Genomic DNA, 17,139 nt, shown 5'->3' with positions numbered 1-17,139 from the left:
TGCCTTGCTGCCTCACCTTGAAGTTTACAAAGTTATTACAAATATCGTAGGTCATTGTAGTCTGTTATTTATAATGTGTTACGTATAATATAAGTTATGGTGCTAGTTTTGATATGGGCATCATTATTCAAAATCTGCGTGTGACGTGTTATCTACAATGATAATTTCAATGTAAAAAAGTAACTCCAGCTGTGCACACATCATTATTATTCACATTATAGATAAAGATATAAGAATGGCGGGGGCAAGACTGTGAGTACAGCAATTATTATATATTGTTGGAAAGCCCTAAACCCGTAAGTATCATACGGTGCCTGAGGAATGGGTGACATTCGGGTGTGATGCAAGGAAGGAAATGATAGCTCTAATTCCTTGAATCAAGAGCCCTTCACAAGCATCTTGGAATACACAAAGTTTTCCAGTGATGTAATAATCATGCTGACTCAACTGTACCCTATACGTCTTTATTTAAAATAAAATATAATGGTTTGTCTGTATGGATGGCTCGACAAAAAAAAGATATTTGCATTAAAAAAATTGCATTTAATGGAATTTATACAAGATATATAACCTATGTTTTCATGATAAGACGTTTGTTCGTATGGTGTGATCGGTGTTCGTTTTGCGGCTTAGGCTTCGTTCGGAAAATTTATGGGAGCCTTATTCTGATAACTAAATTATATATGTTTTTGTATCGAACGTGAAAATGACACTATAATACCGCAAATAAGCTTAACCAAACCTCAGCTACTTTATTAATTGGAAATATAAGATTATTAAATATCACATTTAATCAACCTCTGCAATTACATTGTCACTTTAATTGATAAGATAATTTAATGTAACGTAACGTAAATTCAGGAAAAATATAATAACTGAAACAATGTTATCTTGACCCCGAATCCAAACACAAATTCAGGCTGATAATTCTATGCTCCATAGGCCTTAAGAAACATTATAATGATTATAATTATTGTGTTATAATTTAACGAGTAGCGAGTTAAAATACAGAGATATTAGAACCTCTGGTTAATAATTCCGTTTTATCACGTTTAGAACACGTCCTTCAGCTGGTACTGGAGAAGCAAGCACCTGAAGAAATACATCGCATGGAAGAAGATAGTGATAATAAATGTAGAGTGAAGAGAGTGAGAGAGGCAGGAGGTAATAAGTGCGCCGTAGTGAGTCAGCTGTGTTGTGTGATGCTCACTCATGTGACTTAGCCAGAGTGTTAATGTTGGTGAGATTCAGGACATTATGTATCTCAGAGTGGTGTTCCTGGCTGTGTACCTGGGTATTAGTGGTGTGTACAGTGTAAGTGACCTGTGTCAGGTCACTGATGGTGCACAGCTGTATGATGTGAGTGAACTGGCTGACAGAGACTATTGGAAGGTGACGGAAACTTTGCATACTGGTATTGATGAGAGGAGAGTGTTCTATCTGTCCCTGTGTCATGGACTGAGGAATGCACCTAGTGTATGTGCTGGAAATGCTACAGGGGTGTGTGTGGTCAAGCATGAAGGTGGAAATAACACACAGCCACAGGTGGTTGTCAGTAACGCAGGACAGCTGCCCACCACAGGGATAAGAGTGGCTGAAGAAGGCTGGCTGGAATATGCTTATGATAGTGGTCAACCATGCCCCCATAGAGGTGGTGGGAAGACGTACAAGACCTCAGTCAACCTCATCTGTCCCTCTGATGTCCATTATGGAGCATCTGGACCAGTGTTCATGAGCTCCAGAGGATGTGACTTCCTCTTCGCCTGGATGACCAAGGCTGCCTGTCCTAAGAAACTGGATGCTCAGGACCCTACTTCTTGTACTGTCAAATTTTCCAATTCAGATCAAGTACTTAACCTTCATGCGCTACACTCTTCCAGTTTTTACACTGTTAAACGAGCAGAGTCTACATACGAGATAAATATCTGTGGTGCTGTTACCAATGGCAGTTGTGGAAGGGGAGATGCAACCATATGTAATGTGAAAAATGGTAGCAACCCTGTTGTTCTAGGTACAACAAAGAATATGAACCTGGAATGGGAAGAAGAGAGACTAATTCTTTTTTATAAACAAGAGGGCCACTCTGTTGAAATTGAACTTTACTGTGATAGATCCAGAACCACACCTCATATTTATTTTGTCTCTTCAAATGAGAGCACGACAATATTCAGCCTCAAGACTTTCGCAGTGTGTGCGCCAAAGCCTCCTGAATGTGTCGTGGAGGACGATGATGGCAATGTCTTTGATCTACGACCCTTGTACAAATCGCAGGGGAACTGGGAAGTTTTGGATACCCGGCGTGAAAATAAGGTATTGGTCTTTAAGATCTTTGTATGAATTTATATCAAAATTAATGCTAATTTTGTCCTGGGATGAATTGTAACTACCAAAGCAAAACAAGCATATCTTGCCAAAGCTGAAATGGATAGTGATTGCTTTCTCTTGTGATATTATACTGCTGAGTTCTACATGACTGGCTACAAATGTATCTAGGAGTATCCAGCAAAATCACAAACTTCAAATCACCTATGTTAGTGAGTTATTCAGGCATCAGGTTTAAGATAAGCTAATATTTGTTCAGATTTTTAATCTGTAGAGTTAGCCACCCAGGATAACCTGAGAAAGTCATTGTGTCGAAGAGGACTGTCTGTCTGATTTTTATTTGGGTCCTTCAATTTTGTCCCTCAGGATGTGATTCATGCCATTTAACTAACTCCAAAGTACATGTACCTAATTACTGCTAGGTGAACAGGGACAGCAGGTGTAAGGAAACATGCCTAACATTTCCACCCGTGTCGGGGCTCGAACTACAGAGATTCAGTGTGTGAGGATAGACCATTGCCAAACAAACCATGGGCCACCTTATTAAAATATAATTATGAGTAAGCCAACAATATACTTGAAGGTTATTTTAGGTTAGGCAGTAGGTTGGTAAACAGCAACCATCCAGGGTGTTGTGAGTTAGTTCCTATTGCAGATAAGACTGCCGAGACAGTAGCTAAAGCGTTTAAAGAACGCATTATCTGCAGGCATACCATCCCTAAGTCCTTAGTAACAGATAATGGAGGTGAATTCTGTAACGAGATACTTGAAAAATTGTGTGCCTTGTACAAGATCTGTCATATGAGTGTGAAATGGGAACCTGTTACATTTCTTGCACTGGTAGAAGTGCAGATCTTTTCCTTCTGTCTCTTGAAAATGTAAAATGACTGTTAATCTTAAAAAAAAAAAGAAAAAAAAAGAAAAAAAAAAAAAATTGCATACATTCAGTTTACACATCTCTTTACTTTCCATTGTTTCTTAATACTGTCATCGCTTAGCGCTTCTTTTTGATTATAATAATAATTAATACTGTCATCCATAATCCTTTAATATATACTGTATTTCCTTTCCAATCTATGTGGCCTGGTCTGAGAGTGGACTGTGGGAAAGATAATTCCCAGAACCACTAACATAAGAGTTATGCGAGGCACTGAGAAGAAAAAGGATGAATTCACCAAATGTCACTATTGTGAAAATCAATTATAAATCTTTGTAACAATGTCTCAGTAGCCATCTGTAGTACAGTTTTGATTAGACTAATGTCATTTTAAAAACTGATAAACATTGTTGTATAGAACATGCAACATTCACTCACTGGGGAGGTCATCAGGTTTTTTCTCAGTGTCTCATAAAATGGTTAGGGTATGTTAAGGTAGTGTTTGTCAATAATGTTATTAAATCAATGTATGGAAGAACTCTCTACCAGTAGAAAAATATTGGACATTACTGACTGATCAGTGACTAGGTAATATCTGTGACATCATTGGCATTCTGTCTAGGACTGAGCTAGGTTAAATTAGTTATATACATTCAGCAGTGTTATTAGTAGGGCAGCGACAAAAAATGCCAGGTACTTCCGTGCACACTGTGATATTATCATTGCCATAACAATGGATATAAATCACCTTGACTTTTTTGGGGGGTTATCATAGATAATTTACACTATGTACGTATGATAATTGCACTTACGTGTACCTGTCTTTAACCCTTAAATGGTCCAAACGTATATATACGTTTTTTCAACATCTGAAAGTATGTAAAAAAATGTAGATCTTTTTTTGTTTAACATTTGAAAATGTGTAAAAAAACTTATCTACATTTTTTTTTGTTATATTTGAAAATATGTAAAAGAAAGTAGATCTACTTTTGTAGCACTACGAATTTGAACGTCGATCTGTTTGGACTGTTTAAGGGTTAAATAAATTTAGTCACATTGTTACAGAGAGAGAGAGTGCATAATGTTTGTAAGTAAGTTCATTCAGGTACAGGTACACATAAATACAGTTATACAAATGATTGTCCATCGTAACATGTGTAAATTACCAAGGACAACCCCAAAAAAAGTCAAACAAAATGACTTATTTCCATTGGGGTCCTTGAAGATACAGTCCTCTTAATGCATTTCTTTAATGTTGTGGGCTGTTGGTGGGTTGAGGGCTGATGTGGGTGTTTTATATTGTAATGGATTTTAATCTGACATTTTTTTATAAACATTCTTAAAATAAGTTTTTTATTGTTTTTAGCATGCACTGGTGGTTTTACAGCTGTGAATGAATCATTTACATTTAATTTTATATTTAATGCATTGCATAATTAGTGGATTTCTTTTGTGATTACTATTGTACTAACACATTTATCCACATTATTTGTATGCCTCAAAGAAATAAACTGTTAGTAGTAGTCGTAGTCATAGTAGTAGTAGTAGTAGTAGTAGTAGTAGTAGTAGTATTGACATATAACAGTGACAAGGGATGAGTTAAACTAAAATGAGCCAACAAAACCAAATAAGATTTACTATCATTTGATCCCAATGTTGTGCATGTCATTTAGATTAGAGTGTACCATATCTAAATTTTATGAATAATCTTGTAGGTAATACCTAAAGCATTTGCTATCTGTTTTAGATGTTGATCAAATTATATAAAAGCTAATACAGATATGTAATAGAAAGGGATACAGTAAAACTCCGGTTTTTGTCCGGTCCGAATGTCGTACAGTTCAGATTTTGATCACTTTTTACAGCGAATTTCTACTCTAGGTTTTGTACAGCGACTCGGAAATTGTCTGCATCAGATGCGTCCGCCTGCCCGGGACACCGCTGCCTAACTCAGTCTGCCTCTGTCATTTGTTGAGTGAATAATACTCCGCACATTCATCCATTGTTTTTGGTGCTTGTTTATTGAGTGCAACTGCGAAATAAGCCACCATGGGGCCAAAGAAAGTTCAGGGTGCCAGCCCTTTGGTAAAGAAGGTGAGAAACATGATAGAATTAAAGAAAGAACTTGTATGAAAATACGAGTGGCGTACGTGTGGACAAGCTCGCCAGGCCTCTGGACAGATTTTCTGTGCGACGGGTGCATTGACTCTCAAGATGGTCCTAGTGCCAGTAAAAGACAAAGAAGGGAAGTAACCTCGGATAGGGCTTTGATACCTGAAGTCCTTATGGAGGGGGATTTCCCTTCCAACAGTAACCTCTCCTCTCTCTCCCCTCCTCCCCTTCTTCCATATACCAACAAGAGTCTTCAGTAAAGGTATGTAATAGTGATTTAAATGTTCATTTATCCATTAAAATTAGTGCTTTATATTTATTTCTCATTGTTTTCTGTATGTTAAATTATAGTTATTCTCTATAAAATGTATTTTTTGTTAATATTTTTGGGTATCTGGAATGGATTAATTAGATTTACATTATTTCTTATGGGAAATATTACCTCAGTTTTCGTCCATTTTGGATTTTGACCGACCTTTTGGAATGGATTAAAGATGAAAACTGGGGTACCACTGTAATAGAAATATGCCATATCTCTCGCCGAAGTGGGGGATACAGGAAGAAGTGTAAGATAAGCCAAGTGAAGGGCAGGGACACTGTGGGCACAACAAGAAAACATTGTATCAACATTCATGGTCCCAGATTGTTCAACATCTTACTAGAAGATGTCAGAAACACTGCTGGGACAAGGGTAAAAGTCTTCAAGAGAAAACTTGACAAGTATCTCTGCCAAGTGCCAGATCAACCAGGCTGTGATGGATATGTGGGCCAGCAGGCCACCAATAGTAACAGTCTGGTCTACCAGGCAAGTACCAGACAAGCCTGGCCCATTGCTGGGCTCTGGGAGTTGAACTCTCAAAACTCATCAAAGGTTTGAAGGTATAGTGTACTATACTGTACTTTATTTTATGTATGAAAAGGAAATCAAAGCTATTTATGAGGGTTTTATTTATTAATTTTACTTTGAAATCTTATGTAGCTTGGGCATTGCAATATTTCAAGTGTGATATTATGACTATTTTAAAACACTGATTTCCTGTATAGCTAACATTCATGTACTTATTATTGTAAGCTGATCCTCTCTTTAATGTTAATATGTATAAATAACGCAGTTTACGTTATTCCTAGCATATCTCCTTTTATTGTAACCGATTTTCACACAGTTAAGTTACTTAGCTGTTTTAACTTTTAAGGTTTAAATTATAAGATATTACAAGGACTCCAGTGGAAATAAGTCACTTTGTCTGACTATTTTTTGGGTTATCCTAGGTAATTTACACTGTGTATGATAACTGTACTTATGTGTACCTGTTCCTAAATAAACTTATTTATTTCTTCACAGAATGACATGTACCACATCAATATTTGTGGAGAGGTGAATGAAGGGACCTTCTATCACTGTCCTTTGGGCCCTGCATTTGCATGTCAGACCAGTGTAGGAAGGGAGGCCTCTTACAACCTTGGCTTCATTGCTTCTCACCCATATGTAAACAAAGATGGATCAATTACAGTTTTGTATACAGGTGGGTATTTTTTTTTAATTATATATTTGTGCATATTTACTGTCTTTGATTGTGTACATTTGCATGTGTCTGTCTTGTATGGTATTGGAAAGGACATTCCCAATCATTCAAGTTGATTCTGTCTTTCCAAAATTGCATGGATATCACAGTTCAAATGACCCACCAAACCACAGCTTTCTCCACTCATTCTTTTCAATGCAGGCACTGTTCATTCTGCCTCTAGAACCAAAGATTACCTAACCAGTTTCCCAGAATTCCTTCATAAATATTACCTTCCTTCACAGCCAGATTAAGATTTTGTAAGCCCCTGAGCTACAGGTATTGTGAGGGCCCCCACTGATATTTTCAAAAGGAAAAAAAGCTAAAGAAATAATAAGTTTATTTTTATAAGGCTAACCACAATTAAAATTTTCATAATTTCTTGGAAACAAATTTCTCCAAAACATCAGTAAATTGTAAGTTCTTGAGAACATCTCTGGAGGCCCTCCAGCTGGCAGAGGTCCCTGGGCTGTAGCCCCTAAAGCCCATGCCTTAATCCGGCCCAATGTGTTAATAAAAAAATAAGTGAGGCATGGAGGCAAAACAGGAGGCTAAGGGCAGTGGCATTGTTATGTTTAAGAGCAGTGATTGGTTTGAATATTATACACAGAATTCAGAGTGTAAAAATTAGGTAACATAGTCACCAAGGGTATAATTTAGAGGCCTGGGGAAGGATTGTTGAGGTGGTTTGAACTTGTAAAGAGGTTGGAGAAAGATAAGATAATGAAGAAGGTATATAAATATGGGGTTAAAGGTAGGGGGTAGGTGTTGTCCCAGGATTGGTTGGAGGGAGGGGGTAAAAGAGGCTTCGTGTTTCAGCGGCTTGTGTGAGCATGATAGATATGAGTAATTGGAAACAAGTGATTTTTAAGGCACTGCTGTTGAAGTGTGAGCAAGGAAATGTTAATGAGGAGATTCAGAGATACCAATTAGCCATATTTGAGTCCTGGAGGTGTTGAGTGCATCGCCTGCACTCTGAGGGAGGGGTGAGGATGTTGCTGTTGGAGGATAATCTGAATTGTGATGTCAGCATGCTTTTTGCAAGAGAACTGAATGAATGTTGGTGAATGGGTTTTCTTTTTTGGGTCACCCTTCCTTGGCAGGAGACAGCTGTTGTAATAAACAAAATGGTTACTGGTGCAGTACTTACTTTTATCTTTTGAGTAGTGCTTTTTTGGTCTGCATAATTTTTAATGCTGAACTTACTCTACAGGTGGTGACACGTGTAAAAATGGACAACATACTCGCTCAACTCGAATCAACTTGGTGTGTAACCCAGTTGAACATCATCCTATGCTAGTGGAGGAAACCGAAACTTGTGAATATGTGTTTAACTGGCTGACACCAGTTGCTTGCCCACGCCACGTGAGGAAAGGTAGTGCCTGTCAAGTTGTAGATCCACTGTATGAGAATTTATATGACCTGAACCCATTAAGAAATGAAAATAAGGATTACAACATCACAGATGGTGAACACAATTACTTGGTAAATTTGTGTGGGCCACTTGTAACATCATGCAAGGGAGGTACTTCAGGAATATGTCAAATCAAAGGAGATGAGGAATATAGTGCTGGACTAGCAACTTCTAATGTAACATTTAATGATGGCACTCTGACAATGAACTTTGCCAATGGATCAGGAGGATGTGAAGGTGATAACACAAGGTCGACACAGATTATTTTTCTTTGTGATCAAGAGGAAAATGGTAGGGATGGGCCTCATTTTCTGCATGAAACCTCTTGCACATATTACTTTTTGTGGCGTACTAGACATGCTTGCCCACCCTTCCGTGTTGTAGATTGTAGTGTGTTTACTAGTGATGGAATGGTATATGACCTCAATGAGCTATCATCACCCAATATGAATGAAGAGTACTTTAATCCTGGTGACTCCAGAAAGTTTGTACTAAATGTTTGCAGATCTATAGTGCACAGCAAGAGCAGTAGGTGTCCTTATAATGCTGCAGCTTGTGTTATTGACCTTAAGCATGAAAACAAATCAGTGAATATTGGTGAAGTTCACAGTGGTCCCTATTTGGAAGATGGCAATTTGAAATTAAAGTATACAGGAGGTGAATTTTGTGGAAATAGCTCTAAGAGGTATGAAACAGTAATTGAGTTCAAGTGTGACAAAGATGAGCTCTATCCTTACCCACAACTCATTGGTGAAGAGAATTGTAAATACCTTTTTGAATGGAAAACCTCTGTTGCATGCCCAGTATCAACAGAAACTACTACTACATCAGAAATAAATGCAGAAAATTGCACAGTTTCCAATTCTTATACCGGTTACAACTTCGATCTTAACTCATTAAAGAGAGATACTGGGTATGAAGTACAAGATAGTGAGGGTCTCCATCTTGTCCTGAATGTTTGTGCAGAAGTCAGCCAAGAAAAATGCTCAAAGAAAGGTGCAGCAGCTTGTAGTTTCATGCATAACAGTGAAACTAACATAGTAAATGCTGGCCAGGCTAATGCCAATCTTCACTTCCTTCCAGGTTTTCTTTTCCTTCACTACACAGGGGGTGACGAGTGCAGCAATGCTACAAAGCGGTCTACATTAATCAGCTTTATCTGTGGAGCTGAGAGTGCCAAAGAGGGCCCAGTATTGATACATGACGACTTGGATCGGTGCACATATTTTGTCAACTGGTACACAGATCTAGCTTGTGAAAGAAGGATAAACTGTTTTGTTGATACTTGGGAACATCGTATTGATCTCTCCCCCCTAATTAAGGCTTCAGGAAATTATGAAACGTCAAACCCAGATAATCCAAAGGAAAAATTTTATTTGAATGTTTGCAGACCTCTCAATCCTATAGCTGGCCTAAATTGTCAACCAGGTTCCAGTGCTTGTCTCTATAGTCCAACTCTGGAAACGAAGATTTTAAGTCTAGGTCATCCAGATGTGACACCTACATACATTTACAATGATGGAGTACAAATTATGTATACACATGGTTCCACCTGCACTTCCAACCAAGACTACAGCATTTCATCTCGCATTCACTTCATCTGTGATGTATCAGCTGGCATGGTATGTTTTAGTACTGCTTTGTTTTTGTATGTTTACTCTCTCTAAAACTTCATCTTGCCATAATATTTGATTTTCAGATTTCATTTTTATTTATTTAGCACTTAAATTTCTTGAATATATTACAAGTGCCATTATTTGTTTTGCTGGCACAAACTCAGTTTTGGCACATTCTTTAATCTTCATAGATACTTTACATAATATTTAAGGTCTTACCATCTGCCATACCAAGAAAACTTATTGCATTTTATGGTTGCTGCACCCATTCATATTGAAATGCCTTATCATTTTCAGTATTAGAAAAATTCTAATCAGATACATTTTTCATCAGTAGGAGGATGAAATTTTAACAAATTCATGAGGTGAGGTTAGAGCTGATTCAAATGCAGATTACTATAATTGAAAAAAATGCATTGTATTAGTTAGTCAGGAAACTGAGTGATTTGTTGCTTTGTGCTAATTTTTGTGTCCAGTATGAGACTGGGGTTTAGGTTGGCAAAGGATTAAGTAAATTTGAACTGGATTATGTGTGTATTTGAAATAACAGGAATGAATCAACCGTGTGACCACACTATGTATATGTATAGACAAAATCAGATACAACGTTAGGTGAAAAGCTTATTTTAAATATGATTAAATAATTTCCTATATGCAGAATAGAGTGGGATACTAAACATTTTTAAAAAGTCTAACCTCATCTAAGGCACTAATATAAAGGACAGGGTCACTCTGCTAGTTTAGTAAATTTCATACTGTACCAGTATTTTAAAAGAATTAATATTTATAGATTTTTGTGAGAAAGTGGTATAGGCTAAATTATTACTATGTGAAACCATGACTTGACATTCAATATGGAATTTCTTTACAGGGAAACCCAGTTTTCAAGAATAGAACTCATGATTGCCAGTACCAGTTTGAGTGGCGAACAAGTCTTGTCTGCGAAAAATCTGTCACTAAACCAGATACAGGTCCTGTGTGTCAAATTAAGTTTGATGCTGCAAAAGCCAATATTGATTTGACACCCCTTCAGCGAAAAATAGGCTATTCAGTTAAATTTGGAAACAAAATATATAAAATAAATATTTGTGGTCCTGTTTGCCAAGAATCTGGTGTTTGCACCTCTGATGGAGATAGTTATGGGCTAATTAATAAATCTGAATTGAAATGGGACTACGATCAGCTCAAGCTCACATATTACGGAGGAACCTCCTGTGTTGGTGCACTCTCAGGTCATAAGACCACTTCTATATACTTTGAATGTGACATGAGTGCTGGCTTTGGTTATCCAGTTGCTGATGATTTAATGGAAAGCCTGGACTGCTTAGCTGTATTCCGCTGGAAAACAAATATAACTTGCATTGAGGCCATCTATAATAATGGGAATACCGACATGGTACTGGATGCCACAGAAAAGCCAGCTGTCCACAATACTGGGACTACTGACATAGTACCAGGTGTCAAAGAGAGGCCATCAATTACTGATGACAATATGGACAATGTCAAAAATGATAGTGGTACTTCAAACCCACAAAAAAGTAAAGTTATGAAGCCATTCTCTGCAACATCTGCTGTTATTGCCAGTGTACTTGTCATCTCTGGCATTGTTTTTGTGGCGGTGCTGATACTTTTCAAGTCGGAGAGAGGGCAACATGTGGTGGCTTCAGCTCGAAGGCTCTTCGGAATCAGAGGGTACACGAACATTGGCCAGCCACGGTCTGAAAACTCAACACTTCTAGGAACCACCAGCTCTGTTAGAGTGTTTAGAGTTGATGATAGCGATGATGATCTCCTCAGAGTGTAGTTTAACTATATTAGGTTGGATATATCACTTACTTTTTTTTCTGGTATACTAGTCATGAATAAGCTGAACAGTGGGCTTTATTGTAATTTAAGTATAAGGAGTTTGTTCTTACAAATTATTTATGGGTTAAGTATACCAAGAAACTGGTAACTACAAGGGGACATAGGAAATAGTAACTACAGGAAGGCAACATTATGTAGGTAATTTGAGTAAAATGTAAAAGTAACATCTTTTTCAGTTTATTAAAATACCTTGTAATTACCTAACCAAAAATTGCAGAATTTTCACAAAATTTCATGGAGTTTCATAAAATTTTACAAATTGAAATATACACCATGCTATCATCAAACTTTAAACACTTTCGTATTTAATAGAATGGCACCCTAATGCTGTATTTTTATGTTTAACAAATTAATGCTTTATTTTATCAAAGCTAACCCTCTGAACTGCTTTCACAAATTATCAAGAAGTCCTTTTGGTTTGTCATTTAAAGTATGTTTCTTATGAAGTGTGTGAAGCATGTGAATGATATATATAAATATAGAGGGTGCTGCATATAACTGATAATTAGATGTGCATAATTAACTAAAACATGTCTTGTTAAGATGTGCATAATTAACTATGTCTAGTTAAGATGTGCATAATTAACTAAAATATGTCTTGTTATATGCTTCATAAAGTTTGTTTTGGTTGCTGTAATCTTGCTGATGATTATAAGATAAATGTAAATAATATTTGCTCTCATAATGTGCTTTAAATCTTTGAAAAGGGCATTATAAGGTCACAGTAATTTACATTTATTTTAAAGGAGTTGTATATTTAAAATCCAAAAGCAGTTGTTTAATACCACAAAAATTGTAATTATCTAAAAACATGCACAGGTACAGTAGATATTTTTTAAAGCTTCAGTAATTTCATAACCATTTTCTTTAACCCTTAAACTGCCAAAGGGTCTAAAATAAGCATGCCCTTAGTACACTGGCAATTTTGAAAAAAAAAATTTTATCTTTAGGAAAAATTCTCTCTGATTTTAGAAGTGAAATAAGACAAGAACGAGTTAAGTCTGATCAGTATATACGGTGATATGAAAGTTTCGAGGTGATGCTAGTGATCACATTATGGCAATACAAGTGCTTGCAGTGTAAAGAAAATTGCTGTTTTAATATTTTTTTACGATTTTTTCCAGTTTTTTAATTGTTTATGGATCGTATAGTTTCACCTATGTGTTTTCATATATTTCACTCGTACAGTATTTAATATTCAATGAAACAGTAAACAAATGAAAATGGCTTTTACTGGCTCCCACACTGCCTTGCTCACAACACTTATTTTTTTTTATACGGATCACACTTACGGCACAGACATGCATTTTCTGATGTAGGCCTAACCAGGCAGATTGAGACCATTTTGGAGACCCTAGAATTTTGGTGTATATATATACAGTGGACCCCCGCATAACGATCATCTCCCAATGCGACCAATTATGTAAGTGTATTTATGTAAGTGCGTTTGTACGTGTATGTTTGGGGGTCTGAAATGGACTAATCTACTTCACAATATTCCTTATGGGAACAAATTCAGTCAGTACTGGCACCTGAACATACTTCTGGAATGAAAAAATATCGTTAACCGGGGGTCCTCTGTATATCTTTCTTCTTGTTTCAACACACCGGCCGTATCCCACCAAGGCAAGGTGGCTCAAAAGGAAAAACGAAAGTTTCTCCTTTTACATTTAGTAATATATACAGGAGAAGAGGTTACTAGCCCCTTGCCCCTGGCATTTTAGTTGCCTCTTACAACACACATAGCTTAAGGAGGAAGAATTCTGTTCCACTTCCCCATGGAATATATATACAGGTCTCCCTCAACATTCACATTTTCAGCTTTCACGGGCTTCACACATTCGCGAATTCTCAACCGCCAAATTCCCAGCCACCAAATTCCCAGCCGCCAAATCATATTTAAGTTTCCCGCCACCTGCGAGTCCCTACTACCCTCCCTCCGACCCCTGCAACTGGCAGCCAGCCCTCCCATCACTCAGTGTGGTGAGTGTTTTGTTTATTCACTATTTGCTATTAAACTACAGTATAAATAATGTAAACCCATTCATGATTGCATATTGGAATGGCTATTCGAACAGGTATTAGACAGTGACATCATGCGTTTACTCTTTAACACTGCAAAGAATTAAACATTTCTGCTACAGCTAATAATAACAATAGTAGTAATAATAATAATAATAATAATAATAATAATAATAAATATGATATAATTGAAGAAGGAAATTGTACAAAAATACGAGAGAGTGGTTGACACATCGTCAGTGACACTTTGTTTATGCTGGAGTGAACATTAGTCTCCCTGCTCTTCCAAACATTTCACAATAATTCATTGTGTTTGGTGCTTGTAGATTGAGTGTGACTGGAGTGGTAGAGGCAGTGATTGAGGCAATGGTATTTAATAACATACATGTTAATAATAATACATGTTATTAATAATATGTACTATTATTATTTATAACATATATGTTATTAAATACATACATGTTAATAATAATACATGTTATTAATAATAACATGTACTATTATTATTTATAACATATATGTTATTAAATACCACTGCCTCAACCGCTGAATTATTGTGAAATGTTTGGAAGAGCAGGGAGACTAATGTTCACTCCAGCATAAACAAAGTCACACTGACGATGTGTCAACCACTCTCTCGTATTTTTGTACAATTTCCTTCTTCAATTATATCATATTTATTATTATTATTATTATTATTATTATTATTATTATTATTATTATTGTTATTATTAGCAATAGCAGAAATGTTCGATTCTTTGCAGTGTTCAAGAGTAAACACATGATGTCACTGTCTAATACCTTTCCTAATAGCTGTTCCAATATGCAGTCATGGATGAGTTTACATTATTTATTCTGTAGTTTAATAGCAAAAAATGAAGAAACAAAACACTCACCACACTGAGTGGTGGGAGGGCTGGCTGCCAGTTGTGGGGGTCGGAGGGAGGGTAGTAGGGACTCGCAGTGGTGGAGGCAGTGGTGGAGTCTGTGTTATTTAATAACATACATGTTGTTAACATACATGTTATTAAATAACATACGTTATTAAAGCATAAGATGTATATATTTAGTACAATTTACGACGTTTTCATGTATTTTATGATTATTCATGGTTCAGCAAGTTAAGGAAGCAGTATTGTAATATATTTCCCTACAATATATTGGGGCACCAAACATTCACGGTTTTTCAACATTCGCGAGGCTCTTGATCCCCTAACCCTCGCGAATGTTGAGGGAGACCTGTATATATAATTTTTTTATTTTTTCCAACAAGTCGGCCGTCTCCCACCGAGGCAGGGTGACCCAAAAAAGAAAGAAAATCCCCAAAACGAAAATACTTTCATCATCATTCAACACTTTCACCACACTCGCACATTATCACTGTTTTTGCAGAGGTGCTCAGAATACAACAGTTTAGAAGCATATACGTATAAAGATACACAACATATCCCTCCAAACTGCCAATATCCCAAACCGCTCCTTTAAAGTGCAGGCATTGTACTTCCCATTTCCAGGACTCAAGTCCGACTATATGAAAATAACCAGTTTCCCTGAATCCCTTCACTAAATATTACCCTGCTCACACTCCAACAGATCGTCAGGTCCCAAGTATCATTCGTCTCCATTCACTCCTATCTAACACGCTCATGCACACTTGCTGGAAGTCCAAGCTCTTCGCCCACAAAACCTCCTTTACCCCCTCTTTCCAACCCTTTTGAGGACGACCCCTACCCCTCCTTCCTTCCCCTATAGATTTATGTGCTTTCCATGTCATTCTACTTTGATCCATTCTCTCTAAATGACCAAACCACCTCAACAACCCCTCTTCTGCCCTCTGACTAATGCTTTTATTAACTCCACACCTTCTCCTAATTTCCACACTCCGAATTTTCTGCATAATATTTACACCACACATTGCCCTTAGACAGGACATCTCCACTGCATCCAACCGTCTCCTCGCTGCTGCATTTACCACCCAAGCTTCACATCCATATAAGAGTGTTGGTACTACTATACTTTCATACATTCCCTTCTTTGCCTCCATAGATAATGTTTTTTGACTCCACATATACCTCAATGCACCACTCACCTTTTTTCCCTCATCTGTCAGCAGTTTGTGACAGAACCTACAAGGGGAAATAACCTGCTTGACTTAGATATGGCAAACAATGAATCCCTTGTTAATAATTTAGAAATTTCAGAGGAACTGGGTGCTAGCGACCACAAATCAATTACATTTAGCATTGAATGGAAGTACGATAGTAGCGATAACTCAGTAACAGTCCCAGATTTTCGCTTAGCAGATTACGATGGGCTTAGAGAACACTTATCATCTGTTGACTGGGGTAACGAAGAGAGCTATCAATATGACAGTTTTCTGAACACTATACATGCTGCTCAAAGAGCGTTTATCCCATATAAAGAAATTAGATCAAATAGAAATGACCCAAAATGGATGAATAATAGGCTCAAATATCTACTAGGGCATAAGAAAGGAATTTATAGGCGTATCAAAAGAGGTGAGGGTCATCTTATGAATCAGTATATTGACATTAAGAGGGACATTAAAAAGGGGATAAGAAAAGCTAAAAGGGACTATGAAATTAAAGTTGCTAGGGATTCTAAAACTAACCCAAAAAGTTTTTTCCAGGTCTATAGAACAAAAGTTAGAGATAAGATAGGTCCCATTAAAAATAACTATGGGCACCTTACTGACAATGAGAATGAAATGTGCTTGATTTTAAATAATTATTTTCTCTCAGTTTTTACACAGGAAGACACTAACAATATTCCAGTAATTAATTTTTACAGTGGGCTAGAAGAAGATAAATTATGTAACATCACAGTCACTAGTGAGATGGTTGTGAGGCAGATAGACAGACTGAAGCAAAATAAGTCGCCGGGTCCTGATGAGGTTTTTTCAAGGGTTCTTAAGGAATGCAAAATGGAACTCTGTGAACCATTAACTAATATTTTTAATTTATCTCTTCAAACAGGTGTAGTGTCTGATATGTGGAAGATGGCTAATGTAACTCCTATTTTTAAAACAGGGGACAAGTCGTTACCGTCAAATTACCGCCCAATAAGCCTGACCTCAATTGTAGGCAAATTACTAGAGTCAATTATAGCTGAGATTATAAGAAGCCATCTTGATAAGCATAGCTTGATTAATGATACTCAGCATGGATTCACAAGAGGCCGGTCTTGTCTAACTAATTTATTAACTTTCTTCAGTAAAGCTTTTGAGGCTGTTGACCACAATAAAGAATTTGATATTATTTACTTAGATTTTAGTAAGGCTTTTGATAGAGTTCCGCACCATAGACTGTTAAAGAAAGTGGCAGCTCA

At 36.9% G+C, this 17,139-nt stretch overlaps 1 protein-coding gene across 6 annotated transcripts in view; it reads left to right on the top strand.

The window, feature by feature from the left end:
- The first annotated feature begins 1,023 nt into the window (after window positions 1-1,023).
- Lerp (lysosomal enzyme receptor protein) overlaps window positions 1,024-17,139 on the top strand; it is a 39,084-nt gene continuing 22,968 nt past the window's right edge. For 3 of the 6 annotated variants that reach the window (XR_011392661.1, XM_070090282.1, XM_070090281.1), the window contains exons 1-4: window positions 1,024-2,310; window positions 6,654-6,834; window positions 8,087-9,909; window positions 10,775-11,619. Coding sequence is in view for 5 of the 6 variants with exons in the window: in XM_070090282.1 (XP_069946383.1) it covers window positions 1,258-2,310; window positions 6,654-6,834; window positions 8,087-9,909; window positions 10,775-11,619 (3,902 nt within the window). In the remaining variant the exon portion in view is untranslated. Of the gene's footprint in view, window positions 2,311-6,653; window positions 6,835-8,086; window positions 9,910-10,774; window positions 12,628-17,139 lie in introns of those variants that run through there. The other 3 variants (XM_070090284.1, XM_070090283.1, XM_053788773.2) reach the window with 2 other exon arrangements.

This window comes from Cherax quadricarinatus, chromosome 31, assembly GCF_038502225.1.
Source record: "Cherax quadricarinatus isolate ZL_2023a chromosome 31, ASM3850222v1, whole genome shotgun sequence".
Taxonomy (NCBI): Eukaryota; Metazoa; Arthropoda; class Malacostraca; order Decapoda; family Parastacidae; genus Cherax; species Cherax quadricarinatus.
Note: the sequence above shows the minus strand (reverse complement) of the source record. Positions and strands in the feature narration are given on the sequence as shown.